General features: G+C 51.5%; 1 protein-coding gene across 1 annotated transcript; it reads left to right on the top strand.

Annotated features, from left to right (window-relative positions):
* The first annotated feature begins 293 nt into the window (after positions 1-293).
* On the top strand, positions 294-25,027 carry LOC115619250 (dual specificity protein phosphatase 22-A-like). The gene is given in 6 exon segments (XM_030511298.1): positions 294-376; positions 378-480; positions 3,030-3,079; positions 6,163-6,237; positions 14,295-14,457; positions 24,821-25,027. Coding segments are annotated over 6 exon segments (681 nt in total).
* Positions 25,028-26,480: the final 1,453 nt, after the last annotated feature.

Here is a 26,480-nt window from a genome sequence, read left to right as displayed (position 1 = left end):
GAAACCCCAGCATGGCTGGAAACCTCCCCTGCATTTGCTGAGACAATATTTACAGTGGGCCAATGCCTGGCTTTCTTGCTGGGACCTCTGGCCCTGTGGGGAGCAGGAAGCTTGGGTTTCCTCCAACAGTGAGGACACAACAGCCTTTTCCAAGAGTATAATTTCTGATTTTGGGGGTGGCTTTAGGAGCCATCTGGATATCCAGTTCATCCAAGAGGGGTTTAGATTTGGAGGAGGTTCATCGTGATGCCCAGTCTCCTTTCCTGCATCATGCGGGGTGAGAGGCAGTGGGAATGGGGGGCAAAGGGGCTTGGGGTGATGGATGTGGGTTCTGGTGGGTGCTTGGTCCAGAAGATCTCCCAGGAGGGCAGGTAGCTCGTGCTTCTCCCACTTCCAGACTCTGAGGACCATGAAAACCTGTGGAGGAGTGGGGTGACACACACCCTCTCCATCCACAACAGCGCCAAGCCAGTGCTGGAGGTCAGTGCTCGGTTGGGGCATCTGGGGGGCTACCCCAGGGGGCCAGGGACTGGGAGGATGCAGGTGGGACACACACGGTGTTCTTCTGGTGTGGGACAGAGAAGCGATGCTGGATTTGCACTGATTTGAACCATGCGATGCTGAATTGCATCCAAAGGGGCTGAGCCTTGTTTTTTCGTGGGGGAGCCAGGTGTTTTGGGGGTCATGGCCCCTCGCTCGATGGTTTTTAGGGTGAAGGTGTGCAGCCGCAACGTTGGCGGGGCCGGGACCCAGGTAGAACCGCGAGAGGGCGGCGGCGCCCCGCGGATGGCGGCACTGGGACCGCGAACAGCCCCGACGGGGAGGAGCGAGGGGGGCACAGCGGGACCAGAGCACCCTCTCCCGCCCCAGGACAGGGGTCCTGGTCCCTGTGTCGTCGTCCCGTGTCCGTCCGTCCCCCTCCCCGCCGAGCCCGGAGCGCTACGGACTCCTCGGGGTGCGGGTGGGGAAACTGAGGCAGGAGGGAGGTGCCCGGTGGGTTGGTGCCGGCCGGGTCTTTTGTGCACGAATCCTGCACGGCCCGGTGCACTAGGAGCAGGGCCAGAGCCGGGAGCAGAAGGAGCAGCCCCGCACAGGGTTCATGTGTGGGGATGCTTGGGCTACACTGCTCATTTTGTGGTGGATGGCCAAGTGCAACTTGCACTTCATCCTGGTGTGGGACCCGCTGCCAGCTCCCAAATCCTGGGATGCTGTAGGAAGTGAAGGGGACTGGCAGGACTCATCATCCTGTGATGCTGCAGAAGGCAAAGGGGACTGCTGGGACCCCTCGTCCTTTGGGGCCATGATGGGGAGGGAGCCCCAGCAAAACACCAGCTTGACCCTTTTCCTCACTAAGGCATTGAGTAATGTGGAGTGGAGGAGAGAGAGGAAGAAGGAGGCTGCATAAAATGGGTGCAGAGAAATGGCTTGTGGCTGGAGAAGGGGCAGCAGCTGGGGCTCGTGGTGCCCAGGGCACGGCCAGATGGGTAGCAAACCACACAGCAAGCTTTATAACATGGAGCAAGTCACTGGGCTGGAGGAAAGGGGAACCAGAAAGGCATGGTGGGTTGAGCAGTGTGTCAGTCACAACTCTGGGTTGGGAACCGCAAACCCCGGCACCGTTCCCATGCATGGCCCAGCTCCCTGAGGTATGATGGGGGCACCATGGGGAAGGGGAAGCCACTGAGAGCCCGGCAGTTAATCCGGGATCAAGGTGTGGGTCAGGGTTTGGGGAAGAGTGGGGTTGCTTTGGCTGCTCCACTGGTTGGCACAGTGGCTTTGCTGGTGTGGTGGCTCTTCTTGCCACAGGGAGGTGTGGCTAGCACCGGCCATGGCATGATGCAGCTAAGTTTTGGGAATCCATGGCCCATCATGGCTCATCCCCCAAAACCTGCTGGTGTTTGCTTGCTGGTCCCCATGCCCCTGCCTGATGCGTGGTCCCCTTCTACCTGCTGAGCTCCTGCCTGCACCCACCATCCCCTGCGTGCTGGGGAGCCATGGTTTGGCTGGGGGCATGAACGAGAAACCCACCAGCTCTGTTTTACCCCCCATCCTGGCCTTTCTGACTGTTTTTCCAGACAGGGAGCAGCCTGCTGGCATGCCATGGGGAGCTGGTAAGTGCCCACCTTGTCCTAATCCCACGAGAGGCTGCAGGGTGGCAGGGGTGAGTGTAGGACCGGGCTGGTCCTGGATGGATAGGATGGACATGTGATGCATGGGAATGCCTGCCCGCACTCATCCTTGCAACATGGGTCTTTCCAGCACAGAAATATCTCCATGCCCATCCCGTGCTGCCCCTTCCCTCCTTAAATAATAATCTTTTTCCAGCCTCCTGATTTGCTCTGGGCTGGAGAGAAGCAAGGATGGCCCATGGGGATGGTGTTGAGCTGTGTCAGCCCAGGGGGGACCTTTCCGCAGCGATGCCACAGGGAGCTGCTGGAGATGGGGCAATCCCTGGTGCTCAGCCATTTCAGCTCTGGCTGGCAAGATTTCCACCCATTTTGCTAAGAAAAGGGAATAAGAAACAAAAAAGGAAAAAAAAAGACTCAGATGAAAAGGATCTAATTTTAGCTCAGAACAGGGAGGATCGAGGAAGTGATGTTTTAAAGAAAGGAATCTGACCCACGTCAACATGCAGCAGGATGATTTACTGTGTATTAAAAAGGGCTGGGAGGAAATAACTCATTGATGAGAGCAACTTCATCGGTGTGTGTTCATACATGTCTTCCTCATGGGGCTCACTGGTCAGGGCCCCAGGAAAGGGGCGGCTCAGTTTTGGGGAGCTTCTGAACATTGTAGCAGTTCCCCACAGCCTGGCCTCTCCTCTGGGATGAAATGAAGGGGAAAGACCCCGGGGTGGGATGGATGTGACCTGTCATGGTTCTCTCTGCTGGTAGAGAGCAGTGTGATGGTACCTGACAGTAGATTGTGGCTTCCCCCTCACCTAAGGGTCATCTGGAGAGAGGGAAAAGAAACAGGGTTTTTGCGTTTCTTGGAAGTATCTTATTACTGCAACCATCTTTGTATTGCAGGACATGATCTATCTCTGTATCTTGGCCTTGGATTCCTCCAGTCAAAACCTGTAAGTCATTTGCCATCCTTTTGCCTCCTAGCACCGTGTGTTGGTAGTTATTGGTCAATAAAAGCTCAGATTCTGCAGGATAAAGGTTCAGTTCGTTTGTGCTGCAAAAACTTTGTATCGTTGCTGAGCTCAATGGAAGCTGTGGTTCATTCTCAGGTGGTAAATAGCATTTATAGGGCTTAAAAATCTGTTTTTGTGTGTGTTTGCAGTCAGTAAATTTAAATTTCCATGAAATTTCAGAATTTTTCTACTGGGCAGGATTGAGAATTGGAGCATTTGAAAGACAGCGATTTGTGTTGGTCTTCCAGACATTTTCCTTGGAAAGAGAAATAAAATATTTGTTAAAGTCATCATTTCCACCCACCCTACAAAGTATAGATACTCATAAGTCTTTTAATGATGTTCTCAGGATGAAGCTGGTGAGAAGTGCTGCAAGGAAGCCCCAGGCTTTCATGGGATGTGGTGCTGGGGTGTGATAGCACAAGGGGTTGCAGCACCCTGCTGCTGCTTTGGGTGACAGGCATCTATAAACCACCCACTGCAACCAGAAAACGGGCATCTCAGAGGGATTTTTTTTTTTCTCTCCAATCAAACCCTAAAAAGGATCAAAACTTAATGCAAAGTGACTGGACAAAGCCCCATTTGTGGAGGTGCTGGTTTTCTAGCATCCTTGGGAGCAGCAGTGCCAGGGGGTGTGATTCTGCTTGCTCATACTCCTGCTGAGCGGAAAGAGGAGCTTTACAAGAAAACCCTGCCTCAGCAAGAACTGGGTTTTTTGGTTGGTATTTTTTTCTTCCCTCATTTCATTGCATTTGTGGCATGTCTACCAAGGGGGGGGGGGGGGGGGGGGGGAGAGAGAAAACTGGCTGTCAGAAGGAAGACTTATTCAAGGAACTATTTTCTGCTTGTCAGTTTATGCCTTGGATTTCACAATCCTGGTGAACTTTGTGTCCTGCAGAGGAGATGCTTCTGACTCAGGATCTCAGTGGCTCTCAGCATTACCAGCTTCACACCCCAATTCCACGCTTCAAGGCTGGAAAAGCATGGAGAGAACGTTCCTTTGCCTGGGGAAAAAAACCCCTGTGGAGTGGGTGAGGATGGGTGGGGTGGCCAAAGTTCTCACCTTCCTCCAGGATGGGTTGTGAGAGTGATGCTGCATGCATGGAGTGGGCTGGAGGCTGGCAGCAAGCGTGCTGAGGGAGCTGGAGGTGAGAGCATCACATCCATGCAAGCAAGGTGTATCCCTGCTGGTCCAAGCTGAGGATGTAGGAGTGGGATCTGGAGAGCTTGGACCTGTGTAGGCACCATGTGTAGGCCCTGGGGGATGCTGTCTGCCCCCCAAATGGTGATGCTCCATTTGTTGTGGTGGTCAAGGAGGAGGTATGTCTGTAGCCCACGAGGAGCAATGGACTGACATCTTCCAGGGCTGAGAGGCTCAATATTTATTAGTATGACCACAGCTTCAGAGACTCCCCCATATCTCTTCCTCTTCTCAGGCAGCAGAACCCCCTGCTATTTCTGAATACATCCTTGGTTGGTTTCTTAGAAGGCACAGGGCAGGGTGAAGAGCTTACCCTTCGATGTGCTAGCAGGGGTGGAGGAGGTTTTGGAAGGTTCTGCCTTGTCTCTGCAGGGAAGCCAGCTCTGAGCCCCACTCGGAGTGAGCCCTTGGCAAGGGGCACAGGGGGAATAATTCTTTGGTAGCTCGTGCCTTGGCTTCTGAGAAATCAGGAAGGCTGTGCAGGAGCACAGCCACCCCATCACATGGAGGCAGAGGAAGTCTGGCACTGGGGCAGAGGGCTGCTGGCTCCTGCACTCCCTGCCAGGCATCAAAGGGACTCTCTTCTCCTTCCCAAAAAGCTGGGGCTGTGTGCTGGGCAGTCAGGTCAGGGAGTCCGCCAGCAGCCTGAGTTACTCAGAATCAGGTTTTCTGCCTCAAAACTGCCTCAGGGCTCAGTGTGGCTGCGAGGGCAAGCAGGTATGTGCAGAGGTTATGGCAAACATGCCAAGGAGCTGAATACCTGGCTCATTGTGGGTTCTTGGAGATGCCCGCTGTCTTTGGGAAGGACTGGCAGCAGCTTCCAGCATCCAGTCCAGTGATGAGTGGGAGGGATGTATCTCACCAGAGCCTGCATAACCCTCCCACGAGCACCCACCTCTATCTCATCAGCACCTGTGGAGTTATTGATCCTCTTTTCTCTGTCTCCATGCCTTCAAAAAGATGGGTGCCGCTCATATGGCTGAGCATCCAGGTCGGAAGCAGAGAAGCACCACAGCATGTTGCAGCAGAAAGTCATGGCTCCCTGACCTGCCCAGTTTTGCTGTGAAACTCCAGTCGGGGTTAATGTGCTGCCTCTGCCTTGCTGGCAGGTGCTGGTTGTGCTTTCAGGAATACAGGCAGCTTGGCATTGCCAAGGCAGGGGGGTTGGACTAGATGATCTCCAGAGGTCCCTTCCACCCCTAATGATTCTGTGATTCTATCCAGGGACAAGCCTGTGTTGCTGCTGGCAGCTCTACCTCCCTGGCATGGGCACCATTCTGTGCCTTCCTTTGGATGGGAAGGGGCTGGAGGGGCTGCTTGGGTGAGGAGGGGAAGGGAGTTGCACCATTTGGGGACCTGCAGGCAAAATGCCTCAGGAGCCACCTTCCTCCTGCCTTCTTCCCCACTAGCATCTTTCCCTTGGAGGGAACTGGGTGTTTTTGGCATCATTTGGGAATTGGAGGTGAGCCAATGGCTCGGGACAACCTCTGACATAGGGATGTGCATGTCCCTTGGGCACAAGGTGACACCTTTCCCTGGAGGCTGTCTCCCTGGGGTTCTCCCTGAGCTGGTTTGGCTGACAGCACCACCCTGTTCCTGAATCCTCAGGAAGCAGGAAATCCCCTGGAAAGTCTTCCAGGTCATTTCCTTTCTGGCAGATGATCATCAGCCTCTCTGCCTTCACCTGGCAGAGGAAGGATCTCTGCTCCCAACTCATGCTGGTGGCCTCTTGGGGGGGACACAATGGCTGCTGCTGGGGTGGCTTGGTGCCTTGCAGGGTGGGCAGCCCTCCCATCCTCACCTCCTGCCTCTCTCCTTGCAGGCTGCAGCATTTTAAGAAGCGCATCCAGTTCATCCATGAATGCTGGCTCGGCGGGGGAGGCTGCCTCGTCCATTGGTGAAAGCTGCTGTAACCCCATCGCATTCCCAGTTGGCATCAATCCTCTGGGAAGTGGGGATGGGCTCCCAGAAAGTGTCTTTGATGTCAAATGTCACTTGTGGTGGGAAGGAAGAAGATGATGTCCTGGGTTCAGCTATAGCAGTCATTTTTCTCCTTCTTAGTAGCTGGTGCAGTGCTGTGTATTTTAACTTTCAGCCTGGGAACAACGCTGATAATACCGATGTTTTTAGTTGTTGCTAAGTAATGTTTATTCCAACCAAGGACTTTCTCAGTCTCATGCTTTGCCAGGGAGGAGGGGAAGCCGGGCGGAAGCAGAGACAGGACACCTGACCCAAACTAGCCAAAGGGGTATTCCATCCCACAGCACGTCATGCCCAGTATATAAACCGGGGGGAGTTACTCGGAAGGCCCAGATCACTGCTCGGGTCGGGCTGGGTATCGGTGGTGAGCAATTGTATCCTCTCCCCTTGTTATTTCACTAATCATTATTATCATTGGTGGTAGCAGTAGTAGTTTTGTATTATACCTTAGTTGCGGGACTGCTCTTATCTCAACCCGTGGGAGCTACATTCTTTCGATTCTCCTCCCCATCCCTCCGGGAGCGGGGGGAGGAAGGGGGGGAGTGAGCGAGCGGCTGTGTGGTTCTGAGTTACCGGCTGGGCTCAAACCACGACAGTTCTTTTTGGCGCCCAACGTGGGGCTCAAAAGGTTGAGATAACGACAGATCTGACCAGAGTGTGTCTAATCATATTTGTGATAAGCACTCATTGTTACTACTCGTCACAATGGTGATTATTTGGCTCTCAGACTTGATGTGCTTGATCTCAGAGTTTCAGCATGTTGTACCTTACTTACAGCCACTATTTGCTGTTTTAGTGTTTATCGGCTGGGGGGCCTGGGCTAAGGTTCTTGTTTCACTGTACTTCATGGTAATGACTTGTAATACAATAGACTCATTGATCATGAAACTGGTCTGGTTTGTGCTTCCAGTGTGGCCATCACCTCTATACATTGGGAGGTATATAATGAAATATTTTAGCAGTTGCATATCTTTTTTTTTCTCCTCGGGGGGTCAACTTACGAAGGAAGCATTCTCTTTCACCCCCCGTTCCCCCACCAGCCTATTTGCAACAGCATTTGAGAGTTCTGAAGGTTTTAGATGGCCTTTGAATACCCTTGAAACCTGCCTGCTGATTGTGCTGGGGATCAGCATGTTGGCACACATACGGAGTGTGTTTTACCCATGGCCATCCCATCCTGGGAACATCCTAATTCATTTAATCTCGAAAGTTAAGCAGTATCGGGTTCGAATCTGGTCTAGGCTTAGACGACGATATAGGAGGACCACCAAGAGATTTTCCCTGAGGCTGGACAGTCATGAGTGGCAGGGTGTGTGGGATAGTATGGGCAAGTATCTAGGCCAGTGGGCCCCTCCAGTGCTTTGGAACTTCACCACTGAACAAGTGCAACATCCAGAAAAACTAGTAAAACACTTAAACGAGGTGTGCTGTCATCCTGGTTATACCAGAGAGGGACAAATCATGGCAACGTGCTGGGGCTTGGCCTACGCCTACAGAGCCCTGCTCAACACTATCCAGCACCTTCAAAGGGAAAAAAATGTCTCTGGATCTGATGGCAAAGCAACAGACAACGCAGCTATGCCAACTGCAAGCACAGCAGCTACTCAAACCCTGACCACAACAGTCAACACAGCTACTCCAAGTACAGCAGCTACATCAACCCCAGTGACAAGCATAACAGCTACTCAAACCCTGACCACAACAGACAACGCAACTACTCCAACTTCAAATACAGCCGCTACACCAACCCCAGTGACAAGCACAACAGCTACTCAAACCCCGACAGCAACAGACAATATAGCTACTCCAAGCACCGCAGCTACACCAACCCCAGTGACAAGTACAGTAGCTACTCAAACCCTAAACAATGCAGCTGTTGGTGTTACTCAACTCCCAAGCACAACAGCTGCACCAACCCCAGCAATAGACATTGCAACCACTCCAATCCTAGTGGCAGACACTGCAGCCACTCCAACCACAGTGACAAACACTGCAGCTAAACCAAATGGCCAGTTTGTGACAATGTCTGTTGCCCCTGTAAGCAAAAGTACATGAGAGGCACAACGAGCAACCCCTGCAGAGAAGAAAGATGACTACCCAATGCCATTACTACACGGAACAGCATCTGAACAAGATTTACTACTACGTGGATCAGAGGAAGAGGAAGAAGAAGAGATCACTTCTCGACCCCAGATCTCAACCGAACTGCGGAATATGCGAAAAGATTTCACCCGTCTTCCAGGGGAGCACATTGTCACCTGGTTGCTCCGATGCTGGGACAATGGGGCCGACGGTCACGAACTAGAAGGTAGGGAAGCCAAGCAGCTGGGATCACTTGCTAAGGAAGGAGGAATTGACAAAGCGATTGCAAGAGAGAAGCGATCCCTCAGTCTTTGGAGGCGGCTCCTGGCAGCTGTGAAGGAAAGGTTTCCCTACAAAGATGATATTACGAGTCGCTCAGCCAACTGAACCACGATAGAGAAAGGCATCCAGTCCCTGAGGGAATCAGCCATTCTAGAGATGATCTATTGTAGGCCGGATGCCAGGAACACATCCGTAGATCCAGATGAAGTCGAATGTACACGACCCATGTGGCAGAAACTTACACGGAGTGCGCCATCATCATATGCCCACACATTGGCATCAATGACCTGGAATGACGGAATATCACCAACAGTGGATTGCCTGATTCGTCAACTCCGAGAGTTCGAAGACAATCTCACCCCTTCCATCATTTCAGCTGTGGAAAAACTGTCCCAGGAATTCAAACAATTGAGAGATGATTTATCCGATCTATCCAGCTCCCCACGCGTACCAACCCATGTCTCAGCTATTAACAGAAGGCGCCCTACTGCTCGAGAAAGAAAATACAGGAGGTACACGCCATGGGCCACCCTATGGTTTTACCTGTGGGATCACAGAGAAGACATGAGAAAGAGGGATGGAAAACCTACCTCAGTTCTAGAGCAACAGGTGCGTGAACTGAAGGGGAGAACAATGGTCAAGGATGATCCTCCCAGGAAAGCTGCTGTTCCAGTCTCTGGTGAGCAGTTTCCCAGATGGAGTGAAAGAGCTGATTTTACTCCAGCTCCTGTGATAAGGAATACTAATCCCTTTCTACAAGACAGAAGTGGAGAATTTTGTGATCACTATTAGAGGGGCCCTGCCTCCAGCCAGGTGGAGGAGAGGGACAATCGGGTTTACTGGACTCTGTGGATCAGATGGCCTGGCACATCAGTCCCACAGGAGTATAAGGCTCTAGTAGATACCGGTGCACAGTGTACTCTGATGCCATCAAGGTATTAAGGGGTGAAACCCATTTCTATTTCTGGAGTGACAGGAGGATCCCAAGCGTTAACTATACTGGAAGCTGAAATCAGCCTGACTGGGAGGAAGTGGCAAAAGCACCCCATTGTGACTGGTCCAGGGGCTCCATGCATCCTTGGCATAGACTATCTCAGGAGAGGGTACTTCAAAGACCCAAAAGGGTATAGATGGGCTTTTGGTATCGCTGCCTTGGAGACAGAGGAAATTAAGCAGCTGTCCACCTTGCCCGGTCTCTCAGAGGATCCTTCTGTTGTGGGGTTGCTGAAGGTCGAAGAACAACAAGTGCCAATTGCGACCACAACAGTGCACCGGCGGCAATATCGCACCAACCGAGACTCCTTGATTCCCATCCATAAGCTGATCCGCAGACTGGAGAGCCAAGGAGTGATCAGCAGGACCCGCTCACCCTTTAATAGCCCCATATGGCCAGTGCAAAAGTCTAATGGAGAGTGGAGACTAACAGTAGACTATCGTGGCCTGAATGAAGTCACACCACCATTGAGTGCTGCTGTACCGGACATGCTAGAACTTCAATATGAACTGGAGTCAAAGGCAGCCAAGTGGGATGCCACAATTGACATTGCCAATGCATTTTTCTCAGTCCCTTTGGCAGCAGAGTGAAGGCCACAGTTTGCTTTCACTTGGAGGGGCGTCCAGTACACTTGGAACCGACTGCCCCAGGGGTGGAAACACAGCCCTACCATCTGCCATGGATTGATCCAGACTGCACTGGAACAGGGGCAAGCTCCAGAACACCTGCAATACATTGGTGACATCATCGTGTGGGGTGATACAGAGGAAGAAGATTTTGAGAAAGGGAGGAAGATAATCCAAATCCTGCTGAAGGCTGGTTTTGCCATAAAATGGAATAAGGTCAAGGGACCTGCACAGGAGATTCAATTTTTGGGAATAAAATGGCAAGATGGATGTCGCCAGATCCCCACAGACGTGATCAACAAGATAACAGCAATGTCTCCACCAACTAACAAGAAAGAAACACAAGCTTTCTTAGGTGTTGTGGGGTTCTGGAGAATGCACATCCCAAATTACAGTCTGATTGTAAGCCCTCTCTACCACGTGACCCGGAAGAAGAATGATTTCAAATGGGGCCCTGAGCAACAACAAGCCTTTGAACAAATTAAACGAGAAATAGTTCATGCAGTAGCCCTTGGACCAGCTGGGGCCGGGCCAGATGTGAAAAATGTGCTCTATACCACAGCTGGGGAGAATGGTCCTACCTGGAGCCTCTGGCAGAAAGCTCCAGGGGAGACTCGAGGTCGACCCCTTGGCTTTTGGAGTCGGGGATATAAAGGATCCAAGGCCAGCTATACTCCCACTGAAAAAGAGATCCTGGCAGCCTATGAAGGGGTTCAAGCTGCCTCAGAAGTGATTGGAACTGAAGCGCAGCTCCTCCTGGCACCCCGGTTGCCTGTGCTGGGCTGGATGTTCAAGGGCAGGGTCTCCTCTACACATCATGCAACTGATGCTACATGGAGTAAGTGGGCTGCACTAATTACACAATGAGCTCAAATAGGAAATCCCAGTCATCCAGGTATTCTAGAGGTCATCATGGACTAGCCAGAGGGCAAAGATTTTGGGATGTCACCAGAAGAGGAGGTGATGCATGCTGAAGAGGCCCCACCATATAATGAACTGTCAGAGAGTGAAAAGCAATATGCCTTGTTTACTGATGGGTCCTGCCCTATTGTGGGAAAGCATCAGAGATGGAAGGCAGCTGTGTGGAGTCCCCTGGGACAAGTTGCAGAAACTGCTGAAGGAGAGGGTGAATCAAGTCAGTTTGCAGAGGTGAAAGCCATCCAGCTGGCCTTGGACATTGCTGAACGAGAAAAATGGCCAGTACTTTATCCCTATACTGACTCATGGATGGTGGCAAATGCCCTGTGGGGGTGGTTGCAGCAATGGAAGCAGAGCAACTGGCAACGCAGAAGTAAACCCATCTGGGCTGCTGCATTGTGGCAAGATATCGCTGCTCGGGTGCAGAACCTGGTGGTGAAAGTACGCCACGTAGATGCTCATGTACCCAAGAGTCAGGCCACTGAGGAACACCAGAATAACCAGCAAGTGGATAAAGCTGCTAAGATTGAAGTGGCTCAGATGGACTTGGATTGGCAACATAAGGGTGAATTATTTTTAGCCTGGTGGGCCCATGACACCTCAGGCCATCAAGGCAGAGATGCAACATATAGATGGCCTCGTGATCGAGGGGTGGACTTAACGATGGACACTATTGCCCAGGTTATTCACGAATGTGAAACATGTGCTGCAATTAAGCAAGCCAAACAGTTAAAGCCTCTCTGGTATGGAGGACAATGGCTGAAGTACAAGTATGGGGAGGCCTGGCAGATTGACTATATCACACTCCCACTGACCCGCCAGGGCAAGCGCCATGTGCTTATCATGGTGGAAGCAACCACCGGCTGGCTGGAAACATACGCTGTGCCCCACGCCACTGCCCGGAACACTATCCTGGGCCTTGAGAAACAAGTTTTGTGGCGACACGGCACCCCAGAGAGAATTGAGTCAGACAATGGGACTCATTTTCAGAACAACCTCATAGACACTTGGGCCAAAGAGCATGGCATTGAGTGGGTATATCACATCCCCTACCATGCACCAGCCTCTGGGAAAATCCAACGGTACAATGGGCTGTTAAAAACTACACTGAGAGCAATGGGTGGTGGGACTTTCAAACACTGGGATACACATTTACCAAAAGCCACCTGGTTGGTCAACACGAGGGCATCTGCCAACAGGGCTGGCCCAGCCCAATCAGAACTTTTACGTCCTGTAGAGGGGGATAAAGTTCCTGTGGTGCACATCAAGAATTTGTTGGGGAAGACAGTCTGGGTTATTCCTGCTTCAGGTAAAGGCAAACCCACTTGTGGGGTTGCTTTTGCTCAGGGACCTGGATATACTTGGTGGGTAATGCGGGAAGATGGGGAAGTCCGATGTGTACCTCAAGGGGATTTGATTTTGGGGGAAAACAGCCAATGAACTCAATTGTACGCTGTTGCCTGCTCTAGAACACTTTTATAGCCCACCAGCTAGATATCTTCAGGTCGCCAGCAATTGACCCTGACTTCCCTCCGATCATCACCTCAACAAAGAATGAATTTTGAGGAAACCAGACGAGCTCAGCAGTGACCGGACGAGTTCAGCGGTGTCATCAGCAGGCAACAATCCAACACTACGCACCGTCCCTCCTGCCCTGAAAGACTATTGCAAGAGATGGAGCCTGACATCATGGACTGGATGAGTTCAGCAATTTTACAGGGATTGGTCCATGGACTAGGGAATGATATCTTTCTCTGTGTTTGGGTGTGGGTGTATATATATGTCTGTATATGGGACAGGGGCGATGGTGTGTTGAGAGATGTGGGATCTGAGCATGACGTGAATGGTATGGAATAAGGGGTGGACACTGTCCTGGGTTCAGCTATAGCAGTCATTTTTCTCCTTCTTAGTAGCTGGTGCAGTGCTGTGTTTTTTAACTTTCAGCCTGGGAACAACGCTGATAACACTGATGTTTTTAGGTGTTGCTAAGTAATGTTTACTCTGACCAAGGACTTTCTCAGTCTCATGCTTTGCCAGGGAGGAGGGGAAGCCAGGAGGAAACAGGGATAGGACACCTGACCCAAACTGGCCAAAGGGGTATTCCATACCACAGCACGTCATGCCCAGTATATAAACAGGGGGGAGTTACCTGGAAGGCCAGATCACTGCTCGGGTCGGGCTGTGTATCGGTCGGCGGGTGGTGAGCAATTGTATCCTCTCCCCTTGTTATTTCACTAATCATTATTATCATTGGTGGTAGCAGTAGTGGTTTTGTATTATACCTTAGTTGTGGGACTGCTCTTATCTCAACCCGTGGGAGTTACATTCTTCCGATTCTCCTCCCCATCCCTCCAGGAGCGTGGGGAGGAAGAAGGGGGTGAGTGAGCGAGCGGCTGTGTGGTTCTGAGTTACCGGCTGGGCTTAAACCATGACAGATGAGAAGACAAGGAGGGTAACAGGGGAAGGTTTCTGCTGCTGAGACCCATGGGGATCACAGAATCATAGAATCAACCAAGTTGAAAAAGACCTTTATGATCATCAAGTCCTACTGTTCCCCCAGCACTGCCAAGGCCGTCACTAAACCATGTCACTAAGGGCCTCGTCTACATGTTTTTGATCACTTCCAGGGACAGTGATTCCACCACTTCCCTGGGCAGCCTGTTCCAATGCCTGATTACCCTCTTGGTGAAGAAATTGTTCCTAATATCCAATCTAAACCTCCCCTGGTGCAACTTGAGGCAGTTTCCTCTTGTCCTATCACTTGTTACTTGAGAGAAGAGACCAACCCCCATCTCACTACAACCTCCTTTCAGGTAGTTGTAGAGAGCAATGGGTGGTCTGTTCACAGAAAACCTGAGCATCCAAAGAGGTGGGATGGGGGAAACCATCTGCCTGGAGCCACCAGCAGCGGCTCCCTGTCCATGCAGCTCCTTACCCCCACCTAACCCATGGCCGGGGAGCCCTGCGAGCACCCCAACGAGACAGGGTGCCCATGGGAAGATGCATCCCATGGGTGTCCCTCACTGCAGTGGGAACACCTTTCCCTGATGCTGCTCCCTCGTGCTGTGCCAGTCTGGCCAGGGTCTCCTGCAGCACCACTGTCCTGGTGGCTTACCTCATGACGGTGACTGAGCTGGGTTGGGAGCACTGCCTGGCTGCCACCAAGGCTGTGAGGTCCTATGTCAGCCCCAACTTCGGCTTCCAGCAGGAATACAAGGTGACCTTGCTGCAGGAGGTACGTATGTCCTGTGCCAATGATCCCTTATATATGTCTGCAGAGTTTGCAAGCAGGGATGGCTCTTTTGCATGCAGCTCTGTGCAGGGCCAGCTGTTTGCCCAGGCTGGCCTTTGTGTGTGCTATTTATTACCTGGGGATTTTTGGGTTTTGCATGCAAAAACAACAACAAAAAAAAAACCTTAAAAAAAAAAAAAAAGTGCCTAGGCATTGTGCGAGTGCACTTAAAAAAGCTCTTTAAACCCCCAGTGCTTTTCTCAAGAGTTCAGTTAGGACACAGCAGGAAGGATGGGTGAGCAGCTTGTCCTCTGGGAACATGGGGAAGGGCACTGGGTTGGTTCCCAGGAATGCAGCACAGTGGGAACTGGAGGCAGAAAGGGGGAGAGGAGAGGGAGGAAGGCTCTTGTGAGTGGCTTCAGGATGTCTGGGTGTGCTTGGATTTGGCAGGGCTTCCTGTGACAGCACGTCCTCTGCTTTTAGAGGAAGGTAAGAGATAGGAGCAAGTGTTGATGGAGAAGTTCTCTTTCCTCAACAAAATGATGAGGAGCAGCAGGTTTTAGGAGAGCAAAAGCCCTGGTTGGGTGCGTTCCCATCCCATGCATGGGAGGGATGTTGTAGCTGGTCTGAGCTGGATGCCAGCAGCTGGGAGTGACAGTGGCATGTTTAATTAGGAGAGCACTAGTCGCAGAGCTCAGAGCTGCACTGTTGACCTGAAAAGCCTTCAAAAGCAAAGGGAAAGGCCCTTAAAAGCACAGCTCCCACCAACTCCCACACTGAACCCTGCTCCTCCACCCAGCCCCAGGCTCTGCAGAGGACCAGGGTCCATAACTGCCCCAGGAGGGCACATGGACCACAGATGGACTTCTGCAAGGAAAGAGTAACCCACAACTCTATGTGTCCAAGGCATCTCACAGCACATGTCAACCCTAAACTTGGTCCCATCCCTGGAGTTGAAGCCCCCCAATCCACTGCAGCCATGAGCAGTGGCCCTGTGATCGACAGCAGTGGAGACCCGGTGGTCCCTCCAGCCACTCTGAGTGGATCAAGGGGATTTCTCTCCTCCCGGGAGAGAGGCAGGGACAGCATGTGATATTGTCACAAATGTCAGCCCCTTCCCCACTGCCAAGTTCCCTTCCCTGGGTGCTGGAGGGAACAGGCAGGCGCTGTCACATGAGGGACATGGCACTGACCCGTTATTGCTGGCTTGCAAAAATGCCCGTGGAGGATGGCAGAAAATGGTCCAAGGGATTATAAAACACCCACAGTGCTGGAGATTCCCTGTGGGGCTTCCCCTGGCTGGGCTAGCTCTCCCCAACCCTTCCCATGCTCTGGTTGTGTCCCAGCACAGACTGTGATGTGGGGTTTACTGTGCACCCCCCGTCTCCTGCTCCCCAAAATCCAAGCTGGGCTCAGCAGGCACCAGACTTTCCTCCCTTTCCCTTGGATGCTGCTTTTTCATCTCCTCAAAGTTTTGCCAGGGGCTTTGCAAGCATTTCCCTGAAAACACCAAAGGCAGAGCCAAGGGTGGAGGCACTCAGATATGTGCTCAGATATGGTTTAGCAAGAGCTGCCTGTTCCTTGAAACTCCCTGCATTCCCCATGGTCCCAGCACTGGGGAGGGAAGCTGTGATGGCCCTGATGGGTGGACTGCTGCTGGCACAGCCCTGGGTGCTGGAGCAGGGAGTGCTCTGGTGTTACTCACCCTCAGTTGCATTTGAAGAAGGGGAAGAGCCAGGATGGATGCTCCAACCCATGATGCACTGCTCCCAGCTCACCCCTGCGCCCTTCACCTTTGCAAGAGGAAGGTCAGCTGAGGTGGATGCTGGGGGTGCTGGGCACTGTAGGCATTCACCTCCGTGGCCAGGAGCCCATGGGACCCGATGCCACATGGGTCCTGCCCCTTGCTTCATGCCAAGCAGCAGTTGGCTTGCTTACCTTGGCTGTAGGAAGTCACACCTTGTTCCTATTTGTGACTTTGGGGTTGTTTTCTGTGTGTGTAGGTAGGATGCAGGATCAAGGGTATCATGACCTGAGCTTCAGCTCTTGATGAGGATAGAGAAGAGGTTAAATTTCCCCATTTAGCCCAGCTGTCATCCCAGCAGACAGCAATTTGGAAATGCAGTGCTTGGGAGCAGCCATGGATAAGGGCTTGGCAGTCTGCTCAGGAAGAAAAGCCTCATTTCTTGTTGGTTAAAATCAGTGATGAATGGGTTGGTCCTCCTGGGGACCTGCTCCCTAGGACTGTGGGTGAGCATTCCTCAGTGCCTCAGCTCCCTTGATTCGGAGCAGGGACCTCGGACAGGACCCTGAGAGGTAGAAATAGGGAAGATGCTCTCTGGGACTGGCCAGCCATCCCCTCTCTGCAGGAAGCATGCCTGGAGCATGCAGCTGTGGTTTCAAGCTGGCAAATGGTGCTTATCGGGGCTAGATGGATAAAGAAGGAAGAAAGGGACCAAGAGCAGCAGCACCATGATGGGTAAGGTTAGAAAAGGAAGAAGGTGAGCGCAGAGAAGACAGCATGGATGTGAGAGAAGGCACAGATGGGCATTTGGGTGATGGACCTGTCCCCCCATGGTGCTGGCACACCATGGCCAGGCTGCCTTCCCACCCCAGTGCTGTCCCAGATAGGATGGGTGATCCTGGCCCCAGAGAAAGGGGGGCAGCAGGTTAGTGGTCAGTGCTGGAGGAAACAGGCTGTAACCACTTCTTGCTTTAAAAGGAAATGCCTGGCAGCAGCAGCAGGGTGCTTCCCCTGGCCTCCTGATGGATCCTTCCCTCCTTCACTGGATGGTGGGAGCCAGCTCCCACTGGATGGGTGATGTGTGCTGAGTCTTGGTGGGTGCCAAGCCTTGGTGGTCTGGCTGGTCTCCCCATGGAGTTTCATCCCTCTGGATGGTTTGCATGGGAGGAATGTTTCAAATCCTGTCCCAAATCCTTTGGGACTTGCTTCCCAGGGATTGTTTTCTAGCAAGGAAATCAGGTCTGGCTCTCGGGGTCCACCCTGAACAAGGAGTCTGCCTGCTTGCAGGCAGCAAGCATGTAGCAGCCATGCTGCAGCAGCTGTCTGAGGGAGTGGATTTAGGAAATCCAGACATTCCTGGTGGAAATCCCCCTCTGCCTGAGCTGACTTTCCCTGGCTGCAGGAGGTGGGGATGCCACCAAGGTCAGTCTCAGACTTTCTCAGTCTCAGACTTTCTCCTTTGCAGCTTGTGGTCCCCCAGCATTGGCAGGTCAGGGCTGAGCTGGCCATCCCACTCTCCTGCATCCCGCATCTTTGCCATGAGCTTGGTGGCTCCTGGCTGTGGGGTGCTGCCACAGCACCCTGGGAAGCTGGAGCCACTTAAGGGACATCTTGCCCTGGCCCCTCCCTCTGCTTCCCCCATGCCTGTCCCAGTGCTACCCCATGCTGGGGCTCCGAGGGTCAAGTCCCTCTCTGGACCCTTTGCACCTGCAGGTTTCATATTCCCAACTTTGTGCCCTCCATCCTTTTTGTAAGGGGGTTGGTATTGGTGGGAGCGCAGGAGCCAGCCACTCATCCCAGTAAGTCCTGCTTGCTGGAGCAGCTGGTTCCCAGCTCCTTAGGAAGGTGGTGAAGCCCTGGTGGGGTCTGGCAGAGCTACTCATTCCTGCCTGTGCTCCTGGGTGCTGCAGTCTGGGCCCATTGGGCTGTTTCACATCCCAGCAGAAGTGGGAAGCATTTCTATGGACCATCTCTTACTTCCCAGCCACCTCCGGACCTCAGCCTGCTGCCAGCTGGCCCCTGGCCACTGGAACGCTCCTGCAGCCTTTGCAGCTGGCTGCAGGGATAGAGGGGGGACAAGAGGCACCCCTTAACCCTGGCGGCAAACAAGGCACTCTGCAAACAAACCTACCTCCGCATGCAGGAGCTGACTTGGCCATGCAGCTTGTAGCAGCAAGTCCAGCCTGTCCCTGTGCTGCCAGGGCGGGGAGAAAGCGTGGGGAAGCTTTTCTTACAGGAATTCAGGCACACAAGGAACAGCAGCAGCTTCTTGGCAATGAAAAGTAAATAAAGCAGCTGCAGCCAGTGTGAGAAGCTGAGGATGCTGCCAGCTTCCTGGGTCTGTCTGTGCCGGGTTGGGGATGTGGGAAGTGCTTGATTGGGGGGGGTGTCGGAGACGGCGGGAGAAATTGCAACACGACCACCCAGGGAATGATCAGCAAACCTCATTTATTTCACCAACAGGCTGCGGTTATATAGACATGATAATAAGCCTCATACATAGTGCAAAAGCTAGCTCATCATTGGCTTACAGTCAAATGTCACCCCCGCCCATACCTCCTTGTTCCTGAAACTCTTGTGGTTATACAGACCCTGTTTTTAACACTTCTCCGGCCTTCAGCCAACTCCCCCGTTAGTCAAGGACACAGCGTCCTTGCTTCATGTTTTTCTCACCCAGTTGTTTCTAACTTTACCAGCTGCATTTATCATGTCCTCTTTCTTCCATCCAGAGTTCGATAAAACTCTCCACATCTCCCCCGTTTTCCTTTTGGGCGAGGAGGCTCGTCTGCCATATTTTCTGCGTGGCATTGGTAACCATACCTCGAATACAATTGAGTATACAGGGCAGAAGGAGCAATAGTAACAATATCACACCCAAAAACCCTATTGCGTACATTATAAGACTCCTTAGCCATGGGCCAATTCCCAACCCCTTCAGCCAGTTTTCGATTCCTAAACCATCTTCCTTTTTTAATAGATGTAGCCCTTGTTGCAACTGCTTAATCTTGGTGTGGATAGAAACTGCATGGTCCGAGAGGTTCATACAACACATACCTTCAAATTCGTCGCACCCATGTCCCTGAGCTAATAGAAGAAAATCGATAGCGGCCCTGTTTTGTAGCACTGCATGGTTTACGCTCTGTACATCGCTAGTGAGCATGTCAAGTATTTGAGATGTCTTATTAAATTCATCTTTGGTCCAGCATCCTAACTGTTCCGCGAGTTTCATGGCCTTACCGGCTGCCGCACCCGGTACAAGTATCGCTGTCATGATAAGCCGGAAATTACTCCAAAAGGTTTGGCTGCCAACGTTAGTGCATTGTAGTTCGTGTACGCTACGCTTGGTCCTTGTACCATTTGCACTATTACTATTCCATTTTTGTAATAATGACATGTTGGGGTGAAATAAGGTTAATTTTCCCAAATAACATGGTCCTCCCTGTGGCTGGGCAGGTATGCCATTCCAAGCTCTATCTCCACAAATAAGGAATATCCTATCGGGCAGTCTTTTTGGGGTAGTAACACTACTACCATTACAGTTTGAATACAATTGTTTGAAAACCGTGCTTGACTCCAGTGCTGAATCTAAAGTAGCCCAATCTTTTCTATGCACATTCCAATTTTGAGGGTTAATGGGGGTGAAGCTTATCCAATCCCCCTCAGTATTGTTTCCAAAGCTAGCATTGGCGCTCCCAAAGAGATCTAACTCTTCAGGAGGGGAGTGTAAGGTGGCATTAAGAGACAGTATTAGCTGACACTGCCTATGGCCATCCGGAAACATCTGTTCACTGGTACCAGAACTAGCTCTCGTGGTCTTCATAGTCATTTTACAGAGGGTTCCATTGTTGACCCAACCACAAAATTCTCCAGGTTCCCATATTGGTAGGCCGACTAAACATGTATGAAAAGGGTTGGTGACTCCTCCCAGACTAAGGCAAAGCGAGGTTTGATTGGTTTGATTCGCTAATGTCACCCAAATGTTCTCTCTAGGCTGGTTAAATCGTGTAATGCATACCACACTAGGCAGAGTAATAATAGCAAATATTATGTGATAACCCATTGTATCAATTCGCTTTCTTTCCTGATTTGTACTTATCCTTCCTTGTTCCCTTCAATCTGACTTGTTCTAGCTTTCTTACCTTTAGGCCCTTGAGACGTTGTAAGAGTAGATCTAACTCTTCTTCGGGGTCTCCACGTAATGGTCCTACAATCGAGTGTTGTGATATAGGTATTCTCTTTCTACACCTAACGGCTAATATACTAGACTGATTTTGAACAGTTATTCTATAAACCACCCGCTCTAGTTCCCAACACAAATAAGCTAAAATCTTTTGTTCTACGGTTTCAAAAGCTGTACTACAAGGTGTGTCCTTAGTCCAGTTTTCGCTTACAATTCACTTTCCCAGGTAGTGTTATAATGTTGGAAGGCACACCTATTGCACCAGAGGTTGGTGATCAGAGACTGCTCTATCCAGAAGGTCTGATTGCAGCCTCCACACCTCAATGCTACCCAAGCGGCGCAATCCTGATTGTCACACTCGAGACACTTATTCCCCCTAGGCCCGCGGATATTAAGTCTTTGCCAAGCCTCAATATTTTCAATCCAGTCCCCGAGTGTCCAGTGGCTTTTCTCAGTCTCACTGAGGTTTCTCAGATGGTCACTTAGTTGATGCCGCAGGGGCTGTAGCGTAAGGAGTGCTTTATCTTCAATCCTCTTCCTGTCTGCCTCTGTTAAGTTCTGGGGTATCAGGAACATCAAGGGCAGGCTTAGTCCATCGTGATGGTACCCATATGTTTCCTGTAGGGGTAGAAACACATAGATATCCCCTTCCCCAATATATCACCTTTGCCGGATCCTGCCACTGTCCTGTTTTTGGATCCTTGTACTTCACCCATACCTCTCCTTTCTCCTTATTCTCAGCAAAGCTGTTATGTATTATCGCTGGGGGTTGACTTGTCTCCCCAAATACACACAAATAGTTTATTACAAACAACACCTTCAGCAATCTGGACTGCGGATCTCCCACACCTTCATGTTTTTCAAGATACCTTTTTAGCGTCCCATTGGCTCTCTCTATGATGGCTTGCCCTGTGGGGGAATGTGCAATCCCGGTAGTGTGTGTGATTTCCCAATTGGCAAAAAACTGCTCGATCCTCCTACTCACATAGGCAGGTCCATTGTCTGTTTTTATCCCTTTTGGTGTACCCATTACTGCAAAACAGCTGTATAGGTGCCTTTCTACATGGATTGCTCTTTCGCCTGTCTGAGCTGTCGCCCAGACATATTTACTATATGTATCAACAGTTACGTGGACATACTTTAAGCGTCCAAAGCTAGGTACGTGTGTGACGTCCATCTGCCACAGTTCGTTGGACAACAGCCCGCGTGGGTTGACTCCCAATCCTAGACCGCACCCACCATTGTGGTGGCTGCAAGTTGGGCAAGCATGTCCCGACCGACTAAACATTGAACAGCAGGCGGTAATGGTACAATTGAAAAGACATTTTTCAATATTTTTCCATCAATAGTCACAGTCAGTACTGGCGACTTTCGTGCCAAGGTTAGCCCTCCTACACCCGTTACTGTTGCCATGGCAGGTTGTAGAGGCCAAGCTTGAGGCCAACAGTCAGGGCTTATGATACTGACATCAGCCCCCGTGTCCAACAAGCCTTGAAAAGTCACCTTTTTACCCTGGAATTCTATGGTAAGATTGCGCCTTGGTCTGTCGCTTAAATTCATCGTTAACAATGTGAGTCCCCCCGTGGAGCCAAACCCTTGCTCCCCTCGTTCGTGTTCCTGATGGGGGGACAAAGCTCTCGTTGTTTGCTCAAGCGGGATTAACTGGGCAATCCTTTGTCCTTTTGTGATTTGTATTGGGGGAAACGGGGTGTGTACCATAACTTGAATCTCTCCCGTAAAGTCCGCGTCAATAACTCCTGGTAAGACAAATAGTCCCATCATGGATGCTGACGAACGGCCCAAAAGCAATGCTCCCATTGCTCGTTCATTAATTATGATTGGTCCCCTGATCCCAGTGGGAACCTTCTCTGGTTTAGAAGATATCAACGTCATTGTTACTGCGGCTGCCACGTCCAGGCCGAGGCTCCCTGCTGTGGCGGGTTGCAGATTGATGTGGCTGAGTGCTGGTTGGCGGCAGCTACTTGTGTCTGAGCGCGGCTGCTGCTGCGTTGCGACGCGCTGGCATTGGAGTTTCCCGACCGCCGTCGGCACGCCGTAGTATTATGAGAGTCCGAGCGGCATTTTTGGCACCACAGTCCTGAGGCTTGACATTCTCGACGCATATGTCCTGCGCCTCCACAGCGATAGCATTTGATTCGGCCACTAGGTGGAGCTCGAGGATTACTTATTGCCGAGGCTTGTAGGGGTGCAAGAGCAGCTAGTACCTGATTTTTGACTTGCCTGTGCCTGTTCCTTCAGTCCTAGACCTAATTCTTTTATCCCCTCTATTAACATTGCCTGTGGCCCCACCGGGATGCTAGCTAGGCGTTCTAGAGCTTCTTCAATACTCCAGTCCGCGCCCATGGTGTTTAATACACTTCTGGTGGTGGCATTGCAGTTTTGAAGAGCACATTGCTTAAGCATTGTGCCTTTCATATAATCTGGAACCCCCGCTCGCTGGATGGCGCTAGCGATCTTATCAATAAAACTGCCAAATGTTTCATCTCTACCCTGTTTTATCCCCATATAGGACGGAATTCCCCCCGGCTCTTTCACCCTATCCATTGCTTCCCTTGCCAGCCGCATGGCTTCCCGACATTTATCAGGGCCGATTAGAGCCTGAGCCTCAGTATGCAAAAAAGGTCCCAATCCCATTAGTTCTTCTAGGGTGACTCCCTGCAACGGGTCTCCGACAGCCCGATTCATCATCACACTCTGTTGGCATAGATTTGCCAGTGCGCATTAAATAAAAGTTGTTGATGCTGTGTAAAGATAAGCTTAACTATTCCCCGACAATCAGCTGGCAATAAAATATGTGTTCCCCAGATATAGTCTAGCATCTGTTTGACTGGCTCACTTTTAGCCCCAAATTGGCTAACTGTAGATCGTAGCTGTGATAAAAGTTTCCAATCTAATGCAGTAATCGTGGCCTGAAGTCCACCTCCCGCTAGCGGAGTGAAAACCACCGGACAAGCCAGCTCTTTTGCTGTCTCCACTGCCTCCCCATCCCCAAGCTTCAGGCATTCTTTTGCCAACGCCGCCCACGCTTCCCTCCTCTCCTTTGCAATAGCCCCCGCTAGGTCACTTTCTGCCCTAGGGATAGGCTCATTGCTAATTGGAGATGGTGGTGGTGGCTCCTCCGGACACGGAGCAGGGGGGGCAGTTGGCACATTCGCCACAGCCGTTGAAAAAGAGGGTTTGGGGAAAGGCATAGGGAGAGAATCTTCAGACCCTTCACCAGCCGGTGGTGGCAATACAACCGTGGACACAGCAGGGGGTAATGGGCAGTCTGACCAACCGGTATATCTCTTATTCTTCTCTTGAGCTGCCGTGGCGTGATGGGCTGCCCCTTTTTCTACCTGATACTGTAATAACTCATTATACACCACCCTCCACAACTTTCCCAGCTTTTTCGCTGTCTTATCATCATCTAATACGGCCTCCCATAACTTATCGCCAAATTTCCGCCACTCCTCTAACTCATGAACAGTATGTGGGTTCTGAAAACAACCCTTCGCATAGCCATAGGCTAAAAGCCCAGGGAGCTCCTTTTGGAGGTCTATCCCTTTTATCTGCCGCTTTTTTAAAAAGCATGTAAATAAATCATATGCTGCTTGCCTTTCCATCTCTTTGTTACTCGTCAGCGCTGTTGCAGCCCCACAAGGTCTCGGCAGCACGTATCGGCCAGGCTCTCCGCTGAGATCACCCAGGGCACGGCACCGCTCTCTTTTGCCGGTGCTTAGTTGCCGTCCTCACTGCTAAAGGACCCGAGCTCACTCGCCGCTCCGCCGTGGTCGCCGGTTATCACGTCGGGGTCACCATTTGTCGGAGACGGCGGGAGAAATTGCAACACGACCACCCAGGGAATGATCAGCAAACCTCATTTATTTCACCAACAGGCTGCGGTTATATAGACATGATAATAAGCCTCATACATAGTGCAAAAGCTAGCTCATCATTGGCTTACAGTCAAATGTCATCCCCGCCCATACCTCCTTGTTCCTGAAACTCTTGTGGTTATACAGACCCTGTTTTTAACACTTCTCCGGCCTTCAGCCAACTCCCCCGTTAGTCAAGGACACAGCGTCCTTGCTTCATGTTTTTCTCACCCAGTTGTTTCTAACTTTACCAGCTGCGTTTATCATGTCCTCTTTCTTCCATCCAGAGTTCGATAAAACTCTCCACATCAGGGGGGAATTGTTGCAGCTCTCATACAATGTGGTCATGGCATGTGAGCTCCTGAGAAAGTGGGGCCTTTCTGCTTGCTGGCTGTGGCTGGGGATCCCCCCAGCCTCATCGGAGGCTGTGGCTGGGATGCTGTGGGCATTGCCTCTGCTCAACTTGCTGCTTTCCACTGGAGCTGTTGCAAGCCCCACCTCTCAATCTGGGGGTGTCTCAGCTCCCAGTGACCCTAACAACCTCTCTTGGCTTTGTCCTGGCAGTACCGTGCCTGGATCCACCACGACTATGGCAGGAACCCATTCAAGGACCAGGAGGAGCTGCAGAGCTTGCTGGCCTGGCAGGAGCAGAGGCAGAAGGAGCAGCAGCTGGGGAGCAGGAGTTGCTCCTGGCTCCACTTGCCAGCTCCCACCTACCCACTCCCCTACCATCCAGGTGGCACCAGCAGAAGCAGGTGGATTAACAGGTAAGCAGCTGGCTACTCCAAGGCAGACATTGGCCCTGGGGCTTGGAAACCCCAGTCTTCCCTTTGCCAAGCACCTGTAGGGGTTCATGTCTAGGGCAGAAAGCAACCAGCACTGACTTCAGCTGCGGGCTCAAGGGTTGGAGCAGGGGGGTCAGGACTCACAGACCCTCCCCCTGGCTGATAGCTCTGTGTATACCCCTGGGTAAGCCAGTTAATGACAGTGTCTTGCTCTGTCCCATTTCCCCATTCCCCAGTGGATCACAGCCCCTTTCCCATCACTCAGAGCAGCAGCAAACCCCAACCCTCTCTCCAGCAGCACGGTACCTGGGTGCTCCTCTGGCAGGGCATGAGGATGCCAATGCAGACCTTGGAAAGCCAGGATGGGATGAGATGGGGAGAGGTCATCTTGCCTTCTGCTTTGCAGAGGAGCTGGGGGCTGATGCAGCCTGCGAGGCTGCCCTGTGAGGGAGGGATGGCCCTGGGATGTGGGTGTGCTACTGAGCCCCTGTTGTCACCCAGGAGATGGGGATGAGGGGCTGGAGGCTCTTTGGGCTGCTAATGTCCCTCGCTGGACTTTCCTGGTCCAGCCTGTCCTTGGCAGATGTCCATCTGGCATTTTTCTTAACCCACCTCCCCAGGGAAGGGGGAAATCCAGTGGTGCTGGAGGCCACCAGTCCCCACTGCCTCCATCCCTGAAGGTGGACTGGTTTTGGGCTTCCCCTGCTGCCCAATCTGAATGTCCCTGGTTGCAAAAGAAGCCATTTGCTCGATTGGACTCAGTTGACTCCCAGCCCAATTTAATACTGTCCCTCCCCAACAGCCTTTTTAATATTGGAAGACTGTGACTGTGTCCCTTTTTCATCCCAAACTCAGCATTTTCCAAAGCACGGGCTTCCTTTGCCAGGGTCCCTACATCTGCCCTACAAGGAGGGTCTCAACCCATCAACACAGCCCTTCTACATTTAAAACTTTAACTCTTCTTGGCCTTTTACTATAAATACCTTGATTGGCTTCTCAAAAATATTTGTTCTGCAATCCATTCCAAGAAAAAAAGTAAAATGAAGGCATTTAAAATATTTCTAGGAATTCCCTTAATGAAAATTTCTGGGTATTTGAAGTGTGACAGTGCCAGGGGTGACTCACCCAGCTCCTAATAAAGAGGAGAGTGATTAAAACCATGAGGATGGTTGGTCTTGATTTGAGGTGTTCCTGGTGGGAATTGAGGGATGGACTGACATGACCACTCTGTTGCTGTGTCCTGTTTCCTATTTTCTTGATGAGAACCACCAGCAAAATTAAATGTTTTAAGGACTCAGTGTTTAACCATAACATATAGGATTCTGGGGAAAAAAAATATGGGGGCTATTCCCTGTCTTTTTAGGTTGAGAAAAGGGTCCCTTTGGCTGCAGTTCTGCATGGGGGAACAATGTGGATTGTGTCTGCAGCACACATGGGAA

This window comes from Strigops habroptila, chromosome W, assembly GCF_004027225.2.
Source record: "Strigops habroptila isolate Jane chromosome W, bStrHab1.2.pri, whole genome shotgun sequence".
Lineage (NCBI taxonomy): Eukaryota > Metazoa > Chordata > Aves > Psittaciformes > Psittacidae > Strigops > Strigops habroptila.
Note: the sequence above shows the minus strand (reverse complement) of the source record. Positions and strands in the feature narration are given on the sequence as shown.